This window comes from Micromys minutus, assembly GCF_963924665.1.
Source record: "Micromys minutus genome assembly, chromosome: 4".
Classification (NCBI taxonomy): Eukaryota; Metazoa; Chordata; class Mammalia; order Rodentia; family Muridae; genus Micromys; species Micromys minutus.
The window spans coordinates 17904001-17927011 of record NC_137973.1 but is presented as its reverse complement, the minus strand read 5'-3'; the positions used below and the strand labels follow the sequence as shown (position 1 = coordinate 17927011).

The 23011-nt window shown below is 35.1% G+C and overlaps 1 protein-coding gene across 2 annotated transcripts in view; it reads left to right on the top strand.

The window, feature by feature from the left end:
• GRIA2 (glutamate ionotropic receptor AMPA type subunit 2) overlaps nt 1-23011 on the top strand; it is a gene marked incomplete at both ends in the record, with an annotated part of 115995 nt that overhangs the window by 60672 nt on the left and 32312 nt on the right. For both annotated transcript variants that reach the window (XM_080916524.1, XM_080916525.1), the window contains 3 exons: nt 8219-8415; nt 14103-14156; nt 18660-18821. In XM_080916524.1, the coding sequence (XP_080772650.1) occupies nt 8219-8415; nt 14103-14156; nt 18660-18821 (413 nt within the window). The remainder of the gene's footprint in view (nt 1-8218; nt 8416-14102; nt 14157-18659; nt 18822-23011) is intronic.

Here is a 23011-nt window from a genome sequence, read left to right as displayed (position 1 = left end):
CTAGAGCTAATATTAAGCATCCTGTTCTGAGGTTTAAGGACTGAGATGTTAACATTCACTGGATCTAGAATAGCATAAATGAGTCTGTGTATACCTCACATTCAATGAACCATTTTGTGTGGCTATTCAAGTGTGTTTGGAGAATACACATAAGTAAAAACAAGAGAGTAAAGAACTGTATTTAAGAATAGTTAAGCTCCACAATGCTTCCTTCAGAAGCTCACTTTCTGAAGTACTGAAAATTTTAAATGAAACCCAGAATTCTCCTTTGAGCAAGGTAGGACACCTTGGTATGCTGAAGGCCAGACTGGAAGAGAGCCATTCTCCACTGATGACTTAGACTTTCTTATCTATAGTAGTCCTGATGCAGGCTTGCTCAAGCTAGGTGTCTTTCCTTGGCCCTCATCTCCTGAACCATGGCATGGCTTTCCTCTACGTAAAAGTCAGTTTGCACTTTGTACACTGACAGAAAAATGCATGTCAGAAGCTCTGTTGCTCCTTTGTAGAGAGAGATTTGATGTCCACGCTATGGGTGAAAACTCTTAACAGAGTTATATACAGTTAATGTCGATTTCAAGGTTCAGGATGACTTTAATATGGGTTTCCCCTGAATGTGATACAATGATTTATAAAACTGATTTTATTGGAGTTAGACTTTCCTACCTTTTTAGAACTTGGTCTCTCTAGAAATCTTCTAGAAGATAGGCATGATTATAATCCATTTCTTACATTTGCATCCTAGTGATGATATTTCTAGCATCTCTATGTATTTAATATTTAGAGGCTTCTTTTCAGAACCATCTCTGTAGGCCAATGTACCACTACATATATAGAACATCTGTAGAACCTCTGTAATACTACAGCAATCTCTAAGGGATCCATTGTCAATAAACCAGGTAGAATTATTTTAAATGTTTTTTTTTTCCAGAATCTAACCCTTGCCCCCTTGCTTGAAACACCTCAATGACATCTTTGAATTGTAATGAGAATAACATCAAAATTATCCGCTTGGCTTTCAGGCTTTATAATACTTGGGTATTGCCCAATTCTTTATCGAGTTCTTAAGACTTTCACATTCTCTAAATCTAAGTCCTAAATCTGATTGACCTTCATTCACTTTCTGCAATGAGCCAAACTCTTTCACCTTTAATGACTGAGCAGTGCGGAAATTTGTAGAGCTTCTTGGAGTCTTCGTTAGTATAATATTTCCTGAGTCACCATTCATACTGAAATTCTTTCATAAAACAATGTTTTATTCCCCTCCCTAGAGCATATGGCAATTCATAATTAATAGTGACATTGATTCTGTCACCCAGGAGCTATTTACTGAGTTCCTACTATACTCCAGGAAATAACTTAGCCACCCAGAATAAGGTCTTATAGTTATTTATGGTTTTACTGTTAGTTGCCAGAAGACAATGCCTAGGAAAGCTTCTCATATGAGTGTAACTTTGTAACTGGACATGCAGAGCTATAGATGATGCTAGTGACGATTAGTGACTGAGTTGAATGTTGAAGCATCTTCAATCTGATCTGCTATTAAGAGGGGAAATCATGCTTGTGAAGTTGAAAGGTGAGAAGATGAACTTTTTACTAATGGATGAGGTCAAAGAGGAATGTTCCTCATTTTTTTCTCTGGCCTTATCTCTGTTATTCACGCGGGTTAAAAGTGAGCCTTAAGAATATTCAAAAAGACAAAAGTAAACTGAGAAAGAGAAACACTTTGACTTGGAGATAGATACTCAGAAATAAAAGGAGCTGCGGATCCTGCAAGTGAAGATTCATGGACCTATGTAATTTTAAAGAGAATCTGGGTACTTTACAATAAATTTTATTAATACCTTCAAAATATTTAGGGAAATTTTAAGGATGAGATAACATCCAATTATTAAATTAAGCTAATTGGTTTGAGTCAAGCGTATCTGTTGGCCAAAGAGCATTAATGTGATAATATTAAGTGATTATATATTAAAGCCAACGTGACCTTATGACCACATTTTGAGGTTATATCAAGTAGCTGTCAATATTTTAATGTGCAGACTATTACACAGGTCTTCCATTGGCTTCTGTTTCCAGAGATAAATTGTAAGAGTCTCAAAACACTCAAACAACCTTGACCTTTGTATAATATTTCTTGGCTCATGGGATAGGATTATTGCTGGCTCCTTTTGTGTTACAATGACTTACTTTGTATGACTTTGCATCAGGTTAAGCTTATCTGTCCACTTCTTCTGTGGGCTATTTCCTTCCTCCTTCTCTGTAGGTCTTTTGTGCTTCCTCCTCATGGTAGTGCTACATGATTGATGTCCAGGGCCCACCTAGACATACTAACTCAATCTTGTTGATCATTATTTTTAAAGAAATTCCATCATTTTGCCCACTTCAGGCCCTGTTTCAACCAATGTGATCCATTCTCCATATGGCCTCCTCTCTCTCTCCTGGACTACATGTCTTTTTTTGTAACTTATAGTGTTACATTATGATTTCGAACAAATAAATGTTCTTTTGAACAGCATAAGTTCCAGGCATTGAAATTCTTTCTCCAATAATATTCTGTACAGCTATATAAGCAATATGAAAGAGACTTAGACAAACGTTTTATTTCATCCTGTTGCTGTTAACAAATACTGTAATTAATTTATGTTTGTTTTTTAAAATCCATAAAACTCATAGGTTACACCCTGGCAGAAACATGGGAAGCGTTGAATGCTCCCATCTTTGTGTAAAATTATCTTCTACCAGGCTAGTATCCCAGTGACAGGAAATCAGATATTATTCCTCCAAAGCAGGCTGACATTTCAGAATTTCTGGTGTCTTCTCTTTATCCATCCACTTGGCAGCAGCCTGATACTTCTTGAGGACTCTGTGCCCTTTCTTAAAGCCTTGTGCAATTATAGCATTGGGAGTGAAGTGATGGAGGTTTAAAGTATGTTTAAATAGAGAGCAATGGACCACCCTTACCAGGCCATTAGGCCTTGTCATTTTGATCTTTATATACAGATAAAATATATATGAATTTAAGTCCAATGACACATGTTTGTTGGTTCAATGTCAAAGAAGATATGTGATATATTTCTCAGGACAGTAAGTCAAAACAGAATCAATTCCACTTTCTATATTTATGTTTTGGTTTTATTTTGAGCAAATACTGTTCCTCCCCTAAGGGGAAGAAACTTGATTCCAGGTCAAAGAAATGATCTAGAATAGAATGAAGAGGCTTCAAAACTTTATTTTCCTCTTGATGCCCTGAGAAAGATGACAAGGAAAATACATGATAATCTAATCTAGTCTAGGCACCATGCCATGAGTTAGTGAGCACACATAACTCTGCCTGGAAGAATAAGTGAGTGAGTGGGAATTTTATACAACAAACAAAATATTGTTTTTTTATTCATTATTTTACTTATTTAAATTTCAAATGTTGTCCTCCTTCCTGGTATCCCCACCATGCATCCCTAGCCCCCTGCCTCTAAGTGCATGTTTCCCGACCAACCCATCCACTCCTGCTTCACCCCTTTAGTATCTCCCATCTCTCAGGCATCAAGCCTCCTCCGGACCAAGTACCTCTCCTTCCACTGATGCCAGATAAGGCAGTTTTCTGCTACATATGTAGCAGGAGCCATTAACCAGCCCATATATACTCTTTGGTTGGTGGTTTAGTCCCTGGGAGTTCTTAAGGATCCAGATAGTTGATACTTTTTTTTTAGTGGGGCTGCAATCCCCTTCAGCTCCTTCAATCTTTCTTATAACTCTTCCATTGATGTACCTGGGCTCAGGCCAATGACTGGCTGTGAGTATTTGCATCTGTCATAGTCAGGTGCTGGCAGAGCTTCCCAGAGGCAACTATATGAGACTCCTATCTGTAAGCACATCTTGGCATCAGCAATAGTGTCAGGCTTTGGTGTCTGGAAATGGAAGAGATCTCAAGGTGATGGTCTTTCCTTCAGTCTCTGCTCCAGTTTTTTTTTTTTTTTTTTTTTTTTTTTTTTTTTTTTTTTTTTTTTTTTTTTTTTTTGGACAGGAACAATTCTGGATTAAAATTTTTGAGCTAGTTGGGTAACCTCCTCCATCAATTGGGGACAAGTGAAACATTTTTAAGAATAAAGGCTATTCTGGATGGAATATACTTTTGTCAGTTACCATTTTAAATTTTAGCCCTTGAGAAGCAAACAAAACAAAGAAATTTTAAGCTAAATTTTTTCTTTCCATGATATTCATACTAGGTCAAAATGAAATTAGCATTTACTGCTAGTCATTTTTTTTTAATTTTAGAAAAAATTGCAGCTAATAAATAGAAAAAAAAAAAACGCATACAGAGCCTATTACTAACAATGTTGAAGTAGCTATTTTTTTTCTTTATCCAAATGTTTAAGATTCAATTGTAGATTGAGAACATAATTTGAGATTCATCATATAATTGAAATATTTTAAGATTATATTTAAAATGATTAAAAGAAATAGTTAATGCTTCAATTTTCTTCTGATTTTACAGAGGCAGATACAAAGCTATCTCAACATCTTTCTATTTTTTAAATTGTTCGGAAACAAGAAGTAAGCAAGCTGATGTGCTATGTAGATTAAGTATTGGGGTTGAGCGAATTTGGCTCAGTGAGAGTTTTACATAAACCAATTTTAGGCAGAGCATTCAATCCCCACAAATATTTAGAGCTGAATTAAGTGATTCTCGTACCAATGGAGAATTTCTTGTGCTATTTCATATGAGAAGAAAAAAAACACTCAGCTTACTCTGCCTCCTAATTAAATTGTAGGGCCAATAGAAAAACACCATGCATGTAGGTTGTAAAGGAAGAATTTAGTGTTATCTTTGTACATAGAGTGCACACTTTTTGGTGTTATGTACGTTTAAAAATCATTGCTCTCTTTGACAGCAAGTAGGCCATCAGTCTTAGGGATTTAAAAGTCTTATATGAACTGTGAAGAAATTGTCAGGAGGAATCTGAGAAGATCGTCGGCTGTGAGGGATGACGAACTTGAGTAACTGATGTTGAGGGAGTATGTGGTTACCCCTGAAAAATAATCTGAGTAAACTCCTGAGCAAGGATCTCCAGTCTCTTCCAATCTTGTATGAGATAAACCTCAGCTTGTGAAGGACTGGTCCAATAATATGCAGTGTCCACTGACAGAACATTTATCAAATCTGATAAAAACATTTCTTGAGAAGTTGAGGTTTTAATAAATAAAGGAAACTTAGGTTACATAGCTTTCAAAATATTAGTGATATGATCCTTTAATAATGGAATCTACATTGAGTACATGTTACTTTTGACACAGAATAAATGAGTCTGGAAGTTAGCCATGAAAAACCCCATTATCTTTTATTTTTACACATTATCCCATCTCCTTTGACAGTGTGAACTGCAAATAAATTTTAGGCTTAAATTTATCACTTGATGAAATCTTATAAATTTATAAGTGAATTTATATGTAAGTTTTTAATAGTATCTGTCAAAGACAAGGCAAGAACAAGTGCATTTGGTATGGAAATTTTATTATTTAATAAAATACCTTAGTGTGTACGATAAAGAATACTCCCTAGAATTGCTACATGTTAAAATGGGGAGAGAATGACCTTTACTCATGGTCATTTTCTGATGGTGACTGGAGGCATTTGTCTGATAATTAGAAGATAGAGAGAGACAATGGAGTAGCCTGTAGCTGTTGAAATACGGAGGTGACCCATTGTGTGTTGCCATTTGTGGTGACAGAGACACACTACTTGAATACTTGCATTACAGCTTACAGGAGGGAATTGCATCTTCCTGGTGTGAGTAGCAATCACAGATGTTTTATGACAAGTTCTAAGGTTTTATTACTAAACTTATTTTCTTTACAAGTGATGAGAGATCTATGTCATCTCTTAAATTCCTCATGTTTATCTGAATATTTTGTTATCAAAACAGACACAAGGGGGTGATTTTGTTTACTTTCCACAGATTGCATTACATTCACTATATTATGAACTATCCTTTGAAGTAAAATATTTTAACTCTTCCTTCTAAACTATATTAGAAAAATTGTCAGGCATTTTTTTGAGACTAGACCTAAAGCTCATGATTTCCTCCTTCAGCTATGAAAAGAGCTAAGATTACTGAGCTGTGATACCTCACTCAGGTTGCCTTGAACTTTTAGTCCCTTTCTCATTAAATATTACAAGAAAAATTTTATTGTTGTAGCATGAATTTTCTTGTCACTCTGCAATGCTTTTGGAGCAAGTACTCTTATTTTTTCATTTGCTTACATCTTAATAGATATGTAATTCTCTTATTTTATGTACAACCACCATATTGTTATCATACTTACAAACTATTAATATCATCATTTGAAGTGTTTTCTCAGAGAAGAATAAAATGAGTATTATAGTATTTTGTATTATAGTTGGTAAATATATTTTGTCAGAGTTGTTATTATGTGATATATTTTCTGGTCTAGATTTTTATGATCTGCACACATATGATAGTTAATATATACACATATATTCCCTATACATTGAAACTTTGATAAGATTCAGTTTGTTTACATATCAACCCAACCTTGTCAGAAATGGTAGAGAATAGTTGACAGTTGTTACTTTGATTCGCTAACCCCAGTTTGAGATACACAAGTTTAACTTATATTCACATTTCTTTGTTTTATATTAGCTGAATTGTGACTAAAGAAAGATACAAACATGATTTTATCTTTACCTAGAGAATATTTCACACAAGAAAATACCTCTGTAACCCAATAATTCTTGTTTGTTTACCTTTGCAAAATTGTTAATTCATTCTAACGCATTAAAAGCAAAACTACTCTAAATCCTTGTTTTAATTATGATTACACAGGTTTAAATGAAATATTTGGCTCTTTAGTCTCTTGCCATTATGACTTGAATGATGCTAAATTTTCTTTGTCTTTATTGAAAATCTACAAATAGCTTCTTCAAACTTCGGCATATGCCTTGTTTGCCAGTATCAGAATATATTCTAAACATACTTTGTCTTCTCATCATTAAATATAAACCCATAAAATTTTCAATGGCTTTTTATATCTTGAAATATTGGTGGACAAAACAGATAGTTGTTTGCTATTGTAAATACATCTAAAATAAAGTTTGGTATTTGAATTTAGATTATAGACAGAGTTGCTCACATTTGATGAGGCAGACATCATACAGATAAAAACAGATTAGTGTATTTTTTAAGTGTTCAGATCATTCTGTAAGGAGAAAGATGATATATTGAGCTTGAATTTTTTTATGGGGTCTTGACGTCATGTTTCCATAAAATCGTTTTTTTTACATGTTATGAATTTGGCTTCAGTGAGAACATCTGGAGTTCTTTGGAAAACAAGGACATATGCTATTTTCTTCTGGCACAAAACTATTGATTCATCTCTCCAACCATCACCCCAAAACCCAAAACAAACAAACAAACAAACAAACAAACAAACAAAAAACCCCACAATTTCCTCCAGCCCTGGTTATTGATACATGTTCTAAACATGGTATAGTTTGTATAGAATTAAATTCCACAATGATCACCAGGTAAAATCATATCAAAGTATACCAAAAGTTACTAATGAACAGAAAAATAGTTTAATGTTTATGAGGTGAGATAACTGTGAACTAGCGAGATAGAAGCCACCATCTGGTTAATAGATGAACAATTCAATCTCCATGAGATCAGTTCCTAAAAAATATAACAGAAGGCTGCAGGGAATATAAGCTATCAGTTTGCTGCTGATTGGGAACAACTAAAGATGCCTGGCACCTTCAGACATCACTGTCTCTGCTGTTTAACTGCTCAGGGATTCTGGATGGAAATGTAGTAAACCTTATCATGCTACTAGTACAAAATGGCAGACAATCACCTACAGCTAAATCCATTATGCCACTTCTAAAGTTGGATATGCCTGGGACATCTTTTATTTTACTTTATTTGTAGATATTAAACATCGTGAGTAAAAGTACGCTACATGAACATATTTTAGAGGTATAAAGAAAGCATTTTTCTTTGGCAGCTTGTTTATACCTTTTTAAAAATGATATTATGCAGACATGAGCAGATACTGAAAAATATCATAGTTTCTGTCATAAGTCAGCCTTCCCAAGCTACACAATACTTCAGGATCGACAACATGGTGGACCTGACCATTTCACACTCAGGTTCTGAGATGCTCTAGTATCTTCATCAGTTATCCTTGCCCATTGTCTTCCCAGGCTTATCCACACTGCAAGCTGTGCTGGATTCTGCTGCGGAGAAGAAGTGGCAGGTGACTGCTATCAATGTGGGGAACATCAACAATGACAAGAAAGATGAGACCTACAGATCACTCTTTCAAGATCTGGAGTTTAAAAAAGAACGGCGTGTAATCCTTGACTGTGAAAGGGATAAAGTAAATGACATTGTGGACCAGGTTTGTTGCTCTCTGTTTTCTGCCAAATATAGACCATGCATGCAGCATCAGCATTGGCAAGGATCATTCTGCAAGATGCTTGAACAGCGGTTTTTAGTTTATAGTTCATGTACAATGAAGCAAAAAACATCAATTGAATTATCCCCAGCTTCAGTAAGCAATGGCAGATGGCTGTCAATAATGCTGACAGATTGGTTTTGTTGTTGAATAACTTCAATATATAATATCAAACTTCCATACATTACATAAGCATTGTCTTAAAGTTAGTTGCTTTTCTGAGTTGAAAACATTAAATGTGATTTGGCCTCAGCATTTTAAGCAATGTGATGAAGTTGAAACGAGTCCCTGGGGTAAAGGTGGTTGGGCTTGAGATTCTTACATGATTATTTTAATATAACGTACTCCAAGCCTATGTTATTTTATATCTGTGTGTCTTCAATACTATTTGTCTGCTACGAAAAGACACTATAACCATGTCTATTGTTACAGGAACTATTAAAGACTTACTGACAGTTTCAGAGACTGAGTCTGTTATCATATAGGGGAATGTGTTAGCAGGCATGGAAGGCCATTTAAGACATGGTGCTGAGGTGTTACTTCTTGATCTTAAGGTATAGTGAGGGGAGGAGAGTCTGGCATGGGCTTTTGAAACCTAGAAGCCCATCCTCCGTGACACCTTTCCTCCAAGCAGGTTAATCCTATCTATATAATCTATCTAATCCTATCAAATAGTTCCACTCCCTGTCCATAAAGCATTCAAATATCCAAAACTGTGGGTGTTATTATTAATCCAACCATATACTATATCTATATCTGTAGGAAGAGGAGGCATTTTTGTAAAAAGTAAATGTTGGATTTTTCACATACATAAGAAAATGTGTGTCCACAGATTGTAATCTACACATTAAACGGTGTAGAAAATGCATTCAGACTGTGTTCACCATGCAAAAGTCAGTAGTGTTCCTGGGTTTTAGGAAGAAGAATAATATCAAACACGAGAATGATTTTGTCTGTCCTTATCATACGGCTGTACTTCAGATAAGACCTTTCAGGATAGGACAACCATTAAGTGATAACATAAGACGCACAGCGAGGAGCTAAATCTACAATGCTTTAAGGCAGAGAAACTGACCAGACATTCTTCATAACCTGTTATGTAAGGTACACTTTACCAGGCTTTGCTGGTATCTTTGTGTGTGTGTGTGTGTGTGTGTGTGTGTGTGTGTGTGTGAGAGAGAGAGAGAGAGAGAGAGAGAGAGAGAGAGAGAGAGAGAACTGAGATTGACAGAGACATAGACAAAACCCAAGAGACCGTAGCTGCTTCTTTCTTGAATATACATAAACATGGAAAGAAAACATACAGTTGTATATGGATTTACATTCCATCTACCCCTCAAAATAAAAATTGAAATTCACTGACATATTTCTGACAAAAAACATTCTTGAAACAAGTTTTTATAAAGGCTTAACTGATATGCAATATAGTCCTGAAAAAATAAGAATGAAATATTTTATGAAAAATGAGATAACTACTACAAACTAATGAAACCTTCAAATGCATACAAGAGAGGAGAATAATTTTAATTGAAAAATCTTGATTTTGGTCTCAGGAGATGAAAGTAGGATTGCTGTTAAGTTATGTCTCTTGTTGAAATGTGCACTTCAGAATCACATTTAAATTTCATAAGAGGTTCTCATTATAGTTGAATACTCAAAATATTCAGTAGTTTATAATTTTAAATATTACTGCTTCTTCATAACAAATACAGGTGGTAGACACAATTGTGTCCTTCAAAACTATAAATAGGAAAAATTGTGAAGCAAACTGAAATCATAAAATGCAAGCAATGGGAAGCAAAACAGTTATGTAATTATAATGTAATATACAAATTAAAATGCATTATTTTACATCTATATGCAATAAATGTGCACCTCTATTAACTCATTAAATAAGTGCATAAAATAGATTATGTACCACTTATTAAACCATTTATTAAAGGCATTCTCTGAAGAAAGATTAAAATAATGACAAGAAAGTATAGTATTAGATACAGATATCTCTTGAGAGGTTCTGCCAAAGCCTTAATGACAAAGATCAAGATAATTGCAGCTAAGCATCAGACTGAGCTCATGGACCACAATGGAGGATTTAGAATGGGCTGAAAAAGCACAAATAGTTTGCAACATCATAAGAAGAACAACAATATCAACCTATTAGACCCCTCTCTCAGAGCTCCTAGTGACTAAACTACCAACCAAAGAGTACACATGGAGGAAACCATGACTCCAGATGCATATGTAGCACAAAATGGCCTTGTCTTGCATCAATAGGAGCAGAAGCCCGTGGTCCTGGGAAGGCTTATTTCCCAGTGTAGGGGAAGGCAAGGTGTTGAGGTAGGAGTGGGTGTGTGGGGGGGGAACATCCTCATAGAAGGAAGCAGGGGAAGGGGATATGGGAGAGGAGAAACCAGGAAAGTGAATAACATTTGAAATGCAAATATACAAACTTTTCAATAAATACAAAACAAAATAATTAATGCTATTTGAACCTCATGAGATTCCTTTTAGGGGAAGAAAATACATGCAGATTCTGTACTAAAAATTATTTCAAATAAACTTCGGCTACTCAGCTTTCTGTTAATATAACAAATAATATAATAAATCAAAGTACAAAGAGGAAATATTTATTTTGGTTCTTTATGCCAGAAAATTTTATCCATGGTCACTTGTCTATGATTTTTCCATCTACTAGTAAGACTATATACAATGATGTGTGTGTGTGTGTGTGTGTGTGTGTGTGTGTGTGTGTGTGTGTGTGTGTGTGCATGTTGGAGGAAACTGCTTACTTCAGTGTAGCTGGAAATCAAGAGAGAGAGATAAAAGGACCAGGATCTCTCTACCCTCTCAAGGAGGACCCTCCAGTGTTCTTCAGACCTTACACTATGACCTGTCTCATTAAACTCGTAAAACCTTCCAGTAGCTCCAAACTGACGATCAAGCCTTTAATATTCAGGCTCTGGGTAGATCATAGAAGATATAAGCTATGTAAATGGTCTTTGATGATTGCAGGAGGATATTCCTATCATTTGAAGAAATGATTTGTACAAAGTTCAACGAAAAGTAGTATTTGGCAAGCTTTGAGCCATTTACTTATTTTTTTTTTTGAATGAATATTTCATTTCTTTAGTGTTTGACTTACAGATTTTAAAACATTGCAAACCCTATCAAAGTCTGTGAATACTGTAGTTTCATAATGTCAACATGGGTGTACCATGGTTGAAAAGAACAAACTGTTCTGGGAGTGGATAACTGAAAGTAATCATGTAGATTAGGTCAGAATGTTCTTCTAGGAGCAGCATCACCAAGAACAAGGTTATGGTAAGGCACATCCTAAGAAAAAGGACACTCTTATATTAATTCATTTAACTAATATTTGCCAGAGAACAGAGATGAGGTAAAACACTTTAATTTCACAGCAGCTGGAAATTAGCAATAAAATTAACTTTATCATTTGATAAAACCCAGAAGACACTTATTTCTAGCTGTTATGAGATGAGAAAAGTATCCATCCAGCCAAACACTTGTAAATTATCATAATTTTTCTATTGGATAATACTAATTGTGATTATAAAGCAAAATTATAATGGCTGCTATAGCAACACTAACACTTATAAAGATGTGAACCTAGTGAATACCTCTTCTTTTTCTCAGTAAACAGAAGGATAACTGGTATCGTTTTGACTGTTTATTTTAATTCTCCAATAGAAAACGGACATTCATAAGGTAGCTTACTCAGTAAGCAATTCAACAGATGTTCCAAAGATATTTATGGACACAATGCATGTTGATTAAACTGAAATGAATTAGAATATTTTTCACTTGCAAGAACTTCTTTTCTTCAATCTTCTGCCTTCAACCTGGAGGATCTAATTTTTTTTTTTTTTATGAAAAAGCAATTTGGTTACGTGATGCAAAAAAATGGGTTAGAAGTCGATTTAAACTTTAATTTCTTTTCAAACAGCTGCTACATAACATGAACATTGTGTTCTGTAGAATCTTTTCAAGGAAATACGTTTTTGCTTTTGAGCCAAATGTGCCCATTCAAGCACCTGACTTTGTCTCAGGTGACAGACAGACATAGAACTCTTCAGCCAGGAGACAACCACCAGGCTGAGACTGGTTACACCTTGTGTGTTAATAACACATGCTGTGGTAAAGTGGAGAAAACTGCAAGTAATGATACAGAAGATGAACAGCCCTAAGCTGTTTGTGGAAAGTGGAAAACTCACGTGGTCTGTCTAAGTCCAGAGGGTGGAATGGGAACTGGAGTAGCCTTCGGGATCACTACAGTATTCAACGTGAGGAATTTGTGTAGAGACAGGGAGAGCCAGAGAAGCAGAAAGTAAACCAAAGCTTCGCATATTTTTTATGGCTTGTGGTTTCATGTTTTCTTTTTGTTTGGTTATATTCTTTAAAAATGGAAGGATAGTGGTCTACATTTGGAATCCCAGGACTCTGGAGGCTGAGGCACAAATGCCAGGTTAGTCACCATGCTGAGTTCAAGGACAGTCTGGGCTACATACCCTGACCTTTTCTGAAATAATGAATCAATAAATATAAAGGAATTATTTTGAAAAGAAATGACTCTAGACTTCCTTGGGTCATTTTATTTTTTTTTTCAGCTCTATAATGCATTAGAAGGCATATGAATTTAGCAGATTCTGTCCATTTGAACTCTGTTTCTTTTCCTGTGGTAGCAATATGCAGTATGATACTCCCTGGCATAGATCACTGCTCCCACAGTACATATCAGTCATGGAAGGAAACAAACCATGCTCCTCTGAATTCTTGTTTGCAAGCTGCAAAGGCTAGTAGGTTAATGGAATTACATGCATTTTTGACCTTAGTTATTTTCATTTTTCAGTGGGTTGATCACTATTTGCATCTCTGTACAGCACACTATACCAAGGCCGTTCATGGGCACCCATTTGTCATGTCAATGATATAGTTAAGGAAATACCCCTTGGTAATATTTGAAGATGTTGTAGCCATTACTGGAATAATCACCCATTCCAAGATGTAAGCTCATCCTGCCATTGATTTTTGACTCTGTTTTATGAAGTGAAGGTAGTTTCTTGTCTACTTTGTTGACTAAAGTGAGAAACAATATTTATTTGAACGGAACTTTAGCTGCATCAAGGATAATATTATATTTGCTCATTAATATCCCCTAATATTTCTACAAACTCTATACCTGTTTTATGTTGAATACCATTGAGTATAGTTATAACATTTTAGAATTTTTTATCAGGTGGTTATTTTATTAAGACATAAATATAGACTGATAGAAATAAAATTATTACTTGTTATGGATTAAATGCATTTGCTTTTATGTTCCTTCCCCAAAATGCATATGCATATTTTCAGTATTATATAAAGAAAAAGAGTTATTTTGATTTAGGTGTAGATTTCTTACTTGATAGCAATTATTAAGCGCTAAAGTAAATTTGTATATTTTCCTGAGAAATATTCTCTATATTTGATTAAAATGTTTTATTGAAAATGACTTGTGGGATATAAAACTCAAACTGTCATTTTTTTTTTTTTGCTAATTTGATCATTATAGCAGAGATTTTTGCATTGTTGTTCTTCACATGTATTAAATGTTTGTGTTTTATCCTTGCTAGGTTATTACCATTGGAAAACATGTTAAAGGGTACCATTACATCATTGCAAATCTGGTAGGTGAATTGAGATTATTTTTATCTAATAAGTGTTAATTATAATATATTTATTCATGTTTCATGGGCATGGGTGTTTTGTCTGCATAAATATTTGTGCACCATCTGCATAGATGAACCTGCAGATTGTAGATAAGGTCTATGATTCGTCACGACTAGAGCTACCTGTCTGGAAGCATCCTGACATATGTGTGCTGGGAATTTAACCCTGGTAATCTTATATACAGATCCACCTTCCTCGATCCTCTCCCTAATCTTTGTTTTGAAAATATTTACTTTGAGTAATCACCATTTGTAAGAGATATTTTAAAAATATACTCTGATTTTTTTCATAGACAAGAAAGGAAATGTTTTATCTGGTTGCTTTAGTTTTATTTCCCAATCTACAACTTTAAGTTAGTTCCAGTAATTACATGTAATATAAATAACTGTATGACCACACATACTCAAAATTATTTTGGTAATTTTCTACTAAGAGAAATTCTTCAAATGCATAAAGTTTAATTCTTTAATTATCCATTTTTATGTCACTGTGTTCTACAAACTTACTAAATGCTATTTGAGTTTTTAATATAAATAATATATAAAATCGATGCACATTATGAAAAAAAATAAATCTACAAACATGATACTATAATGTCAACAAAAGTATTCGTTACATATTTTAGCAATGTAATAATAATGTTTTGAAAATATATTATTTCTGATTTTCTACATAGTACATAAGTAAAACAACGAAATGAAAACTGAGTTCTTGTAGGTGTTGGTCATGTTCCATCAGTATTTTTGTCCATTCAGAGCATATTGAAAAAGCAGATTGGTTAATTATATTTCTTTGCTTTTTTCCCTTTCATAATTATAGCCAATCAATTTAGATTGTTGAACATTGATTTTGATTTCTAAAGATGAGTTTTAAAGAGGCAGGCAAACAGGCTTTGGCTTTCCTCATGGTCTTGGAATAGCTATGACCCTGTTTGTTTGAAATTATCTCCACACAACCAGATAAAAATGTGGTGAGAGAAGGAAAAGAAACAGAAAATGAATGTTTATTCTTGATCCTGTGATAGGACTGCACACAAGCTTTGTGTTTATTCAAATACAGGCTTCTTTTTAATGGTTTACAGAGCTCATCCCTTGGAAATCATCCCTGGTTTGACAGAAAAATGCAAAAACAGAACAAACACTTCAACAAATAGTATTTTCACTTAGAACACTCAATTCAGTATAAGTGAGTGTCCTGAGTCTGGGAGAACATGGCTCTTCAAGATGAAATTTCTATTTGTTACAGGATTACAAGCTCCTATAACAATCCTCTGGGGTTTCTCTCTCAGTGTATACCTAAGGGGTTGGAAAAGACTGTATAGACACTAGGAGTAACCAGACTTGAAGCTCTGTAATGAGTTTTGCCCAGCCTTGTTCCCTGCCTGAAGCAGCCTGTACACTCAGTCCCTGTGTGAATTGTGCCATTTGATGAAGAGCACAGAGCCACAGTGAAAGCTGCGATCTTTAAAAATGTCCAGATGGAGAAGATTATATTGGAACATTGAGAAATAATGACAGAAGGTGCCTCATCAATTTGAGAGCTGCTATGTAATGCCATGAAAAAAAGCAGGCGCAGTTGTCTAAGTGAGCAAGTCTATGCTGGTCATGATTCTATTTAGAAATTTACCTAAATTAATTCTGAAGCTGAATTTGGGCCTTTTCCTCTTTCCTAAATGCCTGATATCCTCTGCTCACAAACTCCCAGTAGTTGTGAAGGCGTTCTGACTTTGCTGGAATGTCAGAGAATTTAGACACTTCATGACGTTGAAGTCTTAAAACTGCCTCGTGATGCTGAAGGGTTTTTATCCTCCAAGTTCTCAATAGAAAAGTAACACTTCCCTGTGGTCCAGTGCCTTATGCATGTTAGAAGAGGAGGCTGTAAAAAAATCTTTAAAATCCTCATATTTTGATTAACCATTTTAAGAGTTGCTAAATAGTGAACTTATTTCTTCAGATGCAGGCTCTGATTCAGTTTTCTTTGTAGCATTTGAAAGGTGAACTGGTCCATGATAAGATGAGGATCATAAGACTATGTTCATGTTTATCCTCTCTGCTCTTCCCAATGGATTTAATTTGTTAATAATCATTTAGAGCACTAAGGGTCCACAACTGATGGAGGACCTCTTCTTTTTCAGTCCTGTGAATACATCTCCCTAAATGACATGACGGTTTTTATTTGGTGAGATGTTGCATCTGACTTGTCTAGCTTTTATCTCTCATCTCTAATTTCTGTGTCTGTTTCTCTTCTTTCTATTAATTTCTAATTTCTCTTTCTTCTAATCTCTTTCTGCTCCTCCTCTTCTTTCTCAAACGCTGTTTTTCTCTGTCTGTTTCTTCCACACACACCTCTGCCACACACACACACACACACACACACACACACACACTCACACACACATACACACACACACATGAATATGAAAACTATTCTACTCTCTTCCAAAGTTCATGAAGCCAGATGACATTGTAAACCCAGAAATCAATGTTCTCTCACTATGTCCAACAATTATAGAGGAGTGGCTTCTATTGTCTCTGGAAATTCTGTTCAAAATTTGTCAAGAAGTAAAGAAAGAAAATGTTGAAAAATGCAGATTCGTATTTAGGCCAACATCAAACCTACCAAGGACTTCAGATGAAGCTGTTTGTTGTATAATAAGATAGCAGAATGAATAAAATTATATGAAAGAATAAAATTATATGAAAGAATAAAATTATACCCAAAGAAAGAGATAATGAGTCCAAAATTGTCAGCAAGATAGAAAGTCAGAGGCTTTATATTGTTGCACTGAACAGGCAATGAGGCTAGACAGAGATGGGAGAGTTGTGACAAGCACCAAGCACGGGAAGCAGACAGGTAGCTCCTGCTCTTGCTGTATACCCTCCCTCAGGCCAGAGAGGCAGAACCTGACTCCATGTACACATTACTGGGAACATGATGCTGACAGCAACCTATGAGGCATTGAGAGAAGTAAGATGAAGAGAAAACAGCAAGAATGGGGTTCAGCTGATTTGGGAGTAAATCTGATTCCCTGTTGCTCTTTGTTACATAATCTGCACTTTTCTGTTCCAAAGTGCATGAAGATAGAGGGGGTGTTCTGAACCCAAAATAGTCTTGTCACTGTTCAAGGATTAGGATGGAGTGGCTTCGATTTTTTTTCTGGGATTTTCTTTTTTTAAAAAAAACTATGGATGTGAGTTATTGTCTAGAACTGGAGAACGCCTGCAGAGCAAAGCACAGGCTGACAAATCAGTGGGCTTATTCGTACAGAATTCTGAGCCCTGCCTTTAAGTCTCCATCTTTCTATTCCCAGAGTTTAGCCATATACATACCTGTACATTTGCATAGAAGATCGGAAGCTTTTAAACAGCACATAACAAAGAACCAAAGGAAACCGAAAGGGGTTTCTTCTCCTACCCTTAAGGCTTACAGCTAGCTAAGTATCTGTATGAGTTGCAAACTAGAAATCCACAAAGTCTATTTAGCACTTGTAGACACAAAACTGTGGGCTAACAAGAAACTTTCTTTGCCAAGGTAAAAAAGAATGCAATAATTCTTGTTTTAAATATTAACTTCAAATGAAAAAACAATCCATGCTTAATTCAAGATATATTTAATCATTCTGCATATTAGAATAAATATGCTTAAAATGTGAATACATTAATAATTTACGTATTAAAATTCTTGTAAAAATTTAATCACAAAATAATATTTTGATTTATGTGAGTGTAACATGGTACTTTGAATTGGTTCTTTCATCCAAGAGTAACTGCATGAAATTTTAAATTGAAAATTTTAAATTAAAAAAATAATTCTATGTGTATACTTGAGAGCAATACCTGTATTTGTCAGAAGATGATATCAAAGTAGTTACTGGAGAATGGGACCTGCCCCTTGTGGATATTGGAAGGGAACTTGGGTTCTCTCCAAGAGCAGAACACGTCTCTAATCACTCAACTGATTAATAAAATTCAATTGTCATATCAATGTGTTTCTCACCTAATACAAAATTTATTTCTGTTAAACAATTCAGAACAACAATTGGACATTTGTATTCCCTTTTCATTTCAATGTTACATTATCAGGCAAGTGAATAATCCATTTAACTGAGAATAGTTTGATCAATGATTTTCATATGTAAGCACATGACTGTGGTCCACAATAAATTCAATGAAGAAAACCCAGTCCTCACCTGACCCATCCTGACTCAGTGTGAGAGAAAACTATATAAATACTCCTGTAAGCTCTACATGAGATGGCCCATCAGTAACATTGATACAGGACCTCCATGCTACCTGTTTTATATGAGGTGTGCTGACGAATATTGGCTGTTAAATACATGGATTCTTTCTGTAGGCATTTTATCTCTCTTGTGTGAGCTTAGCCTGCCAATACATAACATGCCGAGAGGTACAGGAAAGGTTCTGAGCCATAGGAATAACACAAATCTGTTTTCTGTCTAGGGATTTACTGATGGGGACCTGCTGAAAATTCAGTTTGGAGGAGCAAATGTCTCTGGATTTCAGATTGTAGACTACGACGATTCCCTGGTATCTAAATTTATAGAGAGATGGTCGACACTAGAAGAGAAAGAATACCCCGGAGCACACACAGCGACAATTAAGGTTTGCATTAAGGGAAAGACGGGGCTTAAGAAGTACTGGAGCGAGAAGTGTGCAAGATGGCAAGCAAGCAAACTGATGAGCACGTTCCTTACCGTTTGCTTCTTCAGATAAGGAAGGTGTTTTACTGGAGTGTCCTTCTGTGCCTGTGTCTCCACAATGTCTGCATTAATTTATGTTTCTAAAGCAGATGTTATATTGTGTGGATTATCAATTAGGAATTTTGGTTGCAAATTAATATACACAGTGTACCAACTTTTACTCACAGGACTATAAGGATAGAGAGATAAAAGACCATGGCATGAAAAGGAACAGTAAGTCATGAAATGGATGGAAGACAAAAATATAAAATATATACCTTGGGAAGCCTTGTCTAAGAAGGCATTTTAATGCTTAAGACCTCTGACTGTCATTTACAGTATTTTGTCATTTGTTTATTTACTATAAATAAAAAACAGGGAATGTGAACTTTTCCAGCCTTCAGTTAACTAGCTTTTATATAGGTTAGACAATAAGCATATGGCCACATACAAAATGTAACCATTTGATATGTGTGTTGTGTGTATAAGATAATTGATAATGAGTAACCTGAATACATCAGAAAGCTGATAGAAACATCATTTGTATACATTTCCTAGCTATACTATAGAAAATTTGAGGTTTCTTGTTAAGGGCACATAAATAGATTCTTTTATTTTTGAGTCAATTTCAGAGAACTATTTTTGTAATATATTCAAAAACTACCTTCTCTTATTATTTCCTAAAAGGTAAGTGACTGCCAGTCTGGTGACCTTGAGTTGAGCATTTATGTCGTCTATTATGTGATCTTGTAGAATACTGTTGTGCAACACAGCTTCAGAGAATGTCAATGGGCACTTGTGTCATAAGGCGTATCTCCATTTGGCTTAATGGGACCTTAAATGCTCATCCATCCCTTCCTTAGACGTCAAGCCTCTGATGCTTTCTGTGCAGGATACATAGTAGAGGGGGCACTCTTCTTACATCTTTAACTGCTTGTCAAAGTCTTCAAAACTCATTGTGGTATCCCCATACAACCTCTGTGAGAAACAAAATAGAAAAACTAAGTTGTTTCTGTCTCCTGGAATCCACGTAATGATTTGGTTTCATGTGTTTTGTATCAAGATGCATGTAATGAGGAATCCAGAAATGCATTCTGTGAAATGTTTGCTGAAAATTAGTCCCAGAGTTCTATCTGTCGAGCTCACACAATGCACCTTTTTCCTTTGTTCCATTTCTGTTCACAATGTCTTTCTTTTGTCTGCTTTACCTGATTTTCAGCAAGTCCTTGATGGTATATCCTAGTGTGATACTACAAAGAGAAAAGGCTTGTTAGTTTAAGATAGGCTTTGAATCTGCCTAAGATCAGTGTTCTTATTCATACAGCACAATCATGGCTGCTATTTCCAAGCTGTTGTGAATACGAAATACCACTTAATAGATGTTTAGCACAGGTGGAAACCATAGATCCTAATAAAGGCTCATTGTTTCTCCAATTCTTTTCCAGATTCTAGGGAATTTCAGCCAGTTGTGAAGGTCGACTCCAAGTTGAGCATGTTCATAATTCCTCTAATTTACCCAGAGGCTTCCTACAGATCACTTAAAGCCTTAGGGGGAAATTCATCTCTGGGCAGGAGTTTCATTCTAATGTAGATACATATGGCTCTTGTACTAGCGGGCCAGGAAATGAATCACACAGAAGAAATGAAAAATGTATGAATTTTACCCTTGAGAAGGCAGTTTAAAAAAAAACCACAAATATATTGATGAACAAATATAATGAAGGGTGTCAAGTGAATTCAATTCTCTGAGGATGATGAGGACAAAATGTGGGAGGAGAGTTAAGGAAGACTTTCTATAGGGAGGGGGAGCCAGATTGATTTTTATAGGAAGCTAGAACTGAAAGAAATGTGTGGAAGAGGACTTGGGAAAGGGAGTCATACAGAGACTCATTGTCATGCTCTAACATGACAAACAGAAAACCTCAATTATTATACTGTTGTATGAAATAATTTGGAACTTGTGAAAAGACAAGCCTCATAGGTGGTACAGCTATGTGGTTGTGGATAGATATAAGAGACAAAAATTACAAGAGAGAGGCCCTCTTATCCATTGGAAATGAGCCTAGACTAAGTGGTTGCCTGAATCCACAGAGAGTATTAAGCTCTACAATAGTATCAAGCTCTACAAAATCTACTAGATTATTGTGCGATCTTCATTCAATAGTTCTCATCCGTGCAGTTTAAACAGAGCTGTTAATTACACACTGGGGTCAAAATAAAATATTTACAGAATTTTAGCATAGTATTATAAGAATCAAAAAAGTAAATAAAGGTTGATTCTTTTTGCAACCCTTTCTTAAAATGAAAGAACGTCAACCTTTCATTTTCTCTTAGCTCTTTGCCCTGACCTCTCTTGGCCCTCCCTTCATCTTTTGCTCCATCATTCCCTCCACGTGCACATACACACTATATATTTTCCTATACATACTTTCTGACTATAAAGTTTAAGTTTTACATTAGGAACAGTTAGAGATGAACAAAAGTTAATCACAAAACCGAGCTATAAAAACAGATTGTAATAAATGTAAGTGTGCTGTAATAGTTTCTTTTTATGTCATATTGATTCTTTTTATGTGATAATTTGTGATGATGCCTCTGTGACGGACTCAAGCAAGGAGAACAATTCAGGCACTGTGCCTTTTCTTCTTTCCTTAGTGAGTTGGAAACTTTTACTTTTTCACATCAAAAAAATCTTTCCAACATCCTGCTGACATACCAAACTTGCACCGTCACTGTACTTGATAACACTACTAAGTAAAATGAGGATTATATTTGGAGAACCTCAGCAAATTCTCTATCATGAACCTGGATACTACAGGTTTTATGATTAATGGAAGATGACATGTAAAAGCTGGATCAACTGAACAAATGGATGAATTACTATACAGGACAGAGAGAAAGAACATGAGATTATGTTTTGAGTATAAAAATGACATGCAATTTAAGAGTTAGGAGTTATTTATTTCTGGCATTTAACTGCATACTTTGCAATATAATTAGCATTGAAAGTTGTAATGATGAAGATAATATTGATATGAGCAAACCAATACCTTTATAATTCTTTTTTATTTATATAGGTAGAACTAAGAAGGAGCTCTATACAAGTCTAAATAAAAACTATTCTCTGTGTGATTTTCGTTTGAAGAAAAGGATGCAAATCTCTATAATGCGATTATTACCTAGTGTGGTAATTTCTTTTCATGCTGGTTTGGGGCCCTGTGTTGATTTTATTACATAATGCTGTTGATTAAAATCACATTTTAGTACTCTATAGTAAAAATTGTAAAAATCATACACAATAAGAGCTGTAGGCATGAAAAATCTATAAACGTCCAACTCATCAGTTCAAATTATTTCTGTGGTTATGCTTTAAAAATTATACCAAGTTGTGGGACAGAGAAATGCATGTTTGAAAGATTAAATTCCTAAAACTTACTATAGTTTCCACACTTTCATTATTAACCCATATTCAATTGGTACATGTAAAACATTGGTTTAATATGTACATATTTTAATAGTAAACAAGTAGCAATGTTAATTTTTTTTTCTCTTTATATAATTACAAATGACTGGAGTCACAGCACTGGGACATTAAATCTGATTCTCACTAATGGTCTAATGATTTCCAACAATGTTCACGCATTCATTCTTTGGAACAACACATATTTCTGCTATGTTCTGTGTGAGCTAAACCTCAAAATATCGACATCCTTTTATATCAGAAAGCAATAATCACTTTGTAGCATTGACAGAAATGGTCTTGTTGACATTTTACTTTAACTCTTTATTATCTTTCATAAGCTCAATAGCTTTTTATTTCTGCATTGACACCTTTGTCCTCTTCAGCCTCCACAAATTCCTTTTTACATTGTCTTTCCCATATGATGACTATGACCTTATGTGTTGTTTAGACCAAACATTTGAAAACATGAACAACATTCTTCCTCTTAGAGTTGACATTGTCCTGTATCATTTAGCTCTGTCTCACCTTTCACTTTGCTTTGTCTTGTCCTCTGCAAGCAGCCCAAACCCAGCCACCACCTACTGTCTTCTCTGTTATAGGGCTTTCTTGTGGAATTATGCTCTGTCTTCCTCTGTCTTCCATGTCTTCTA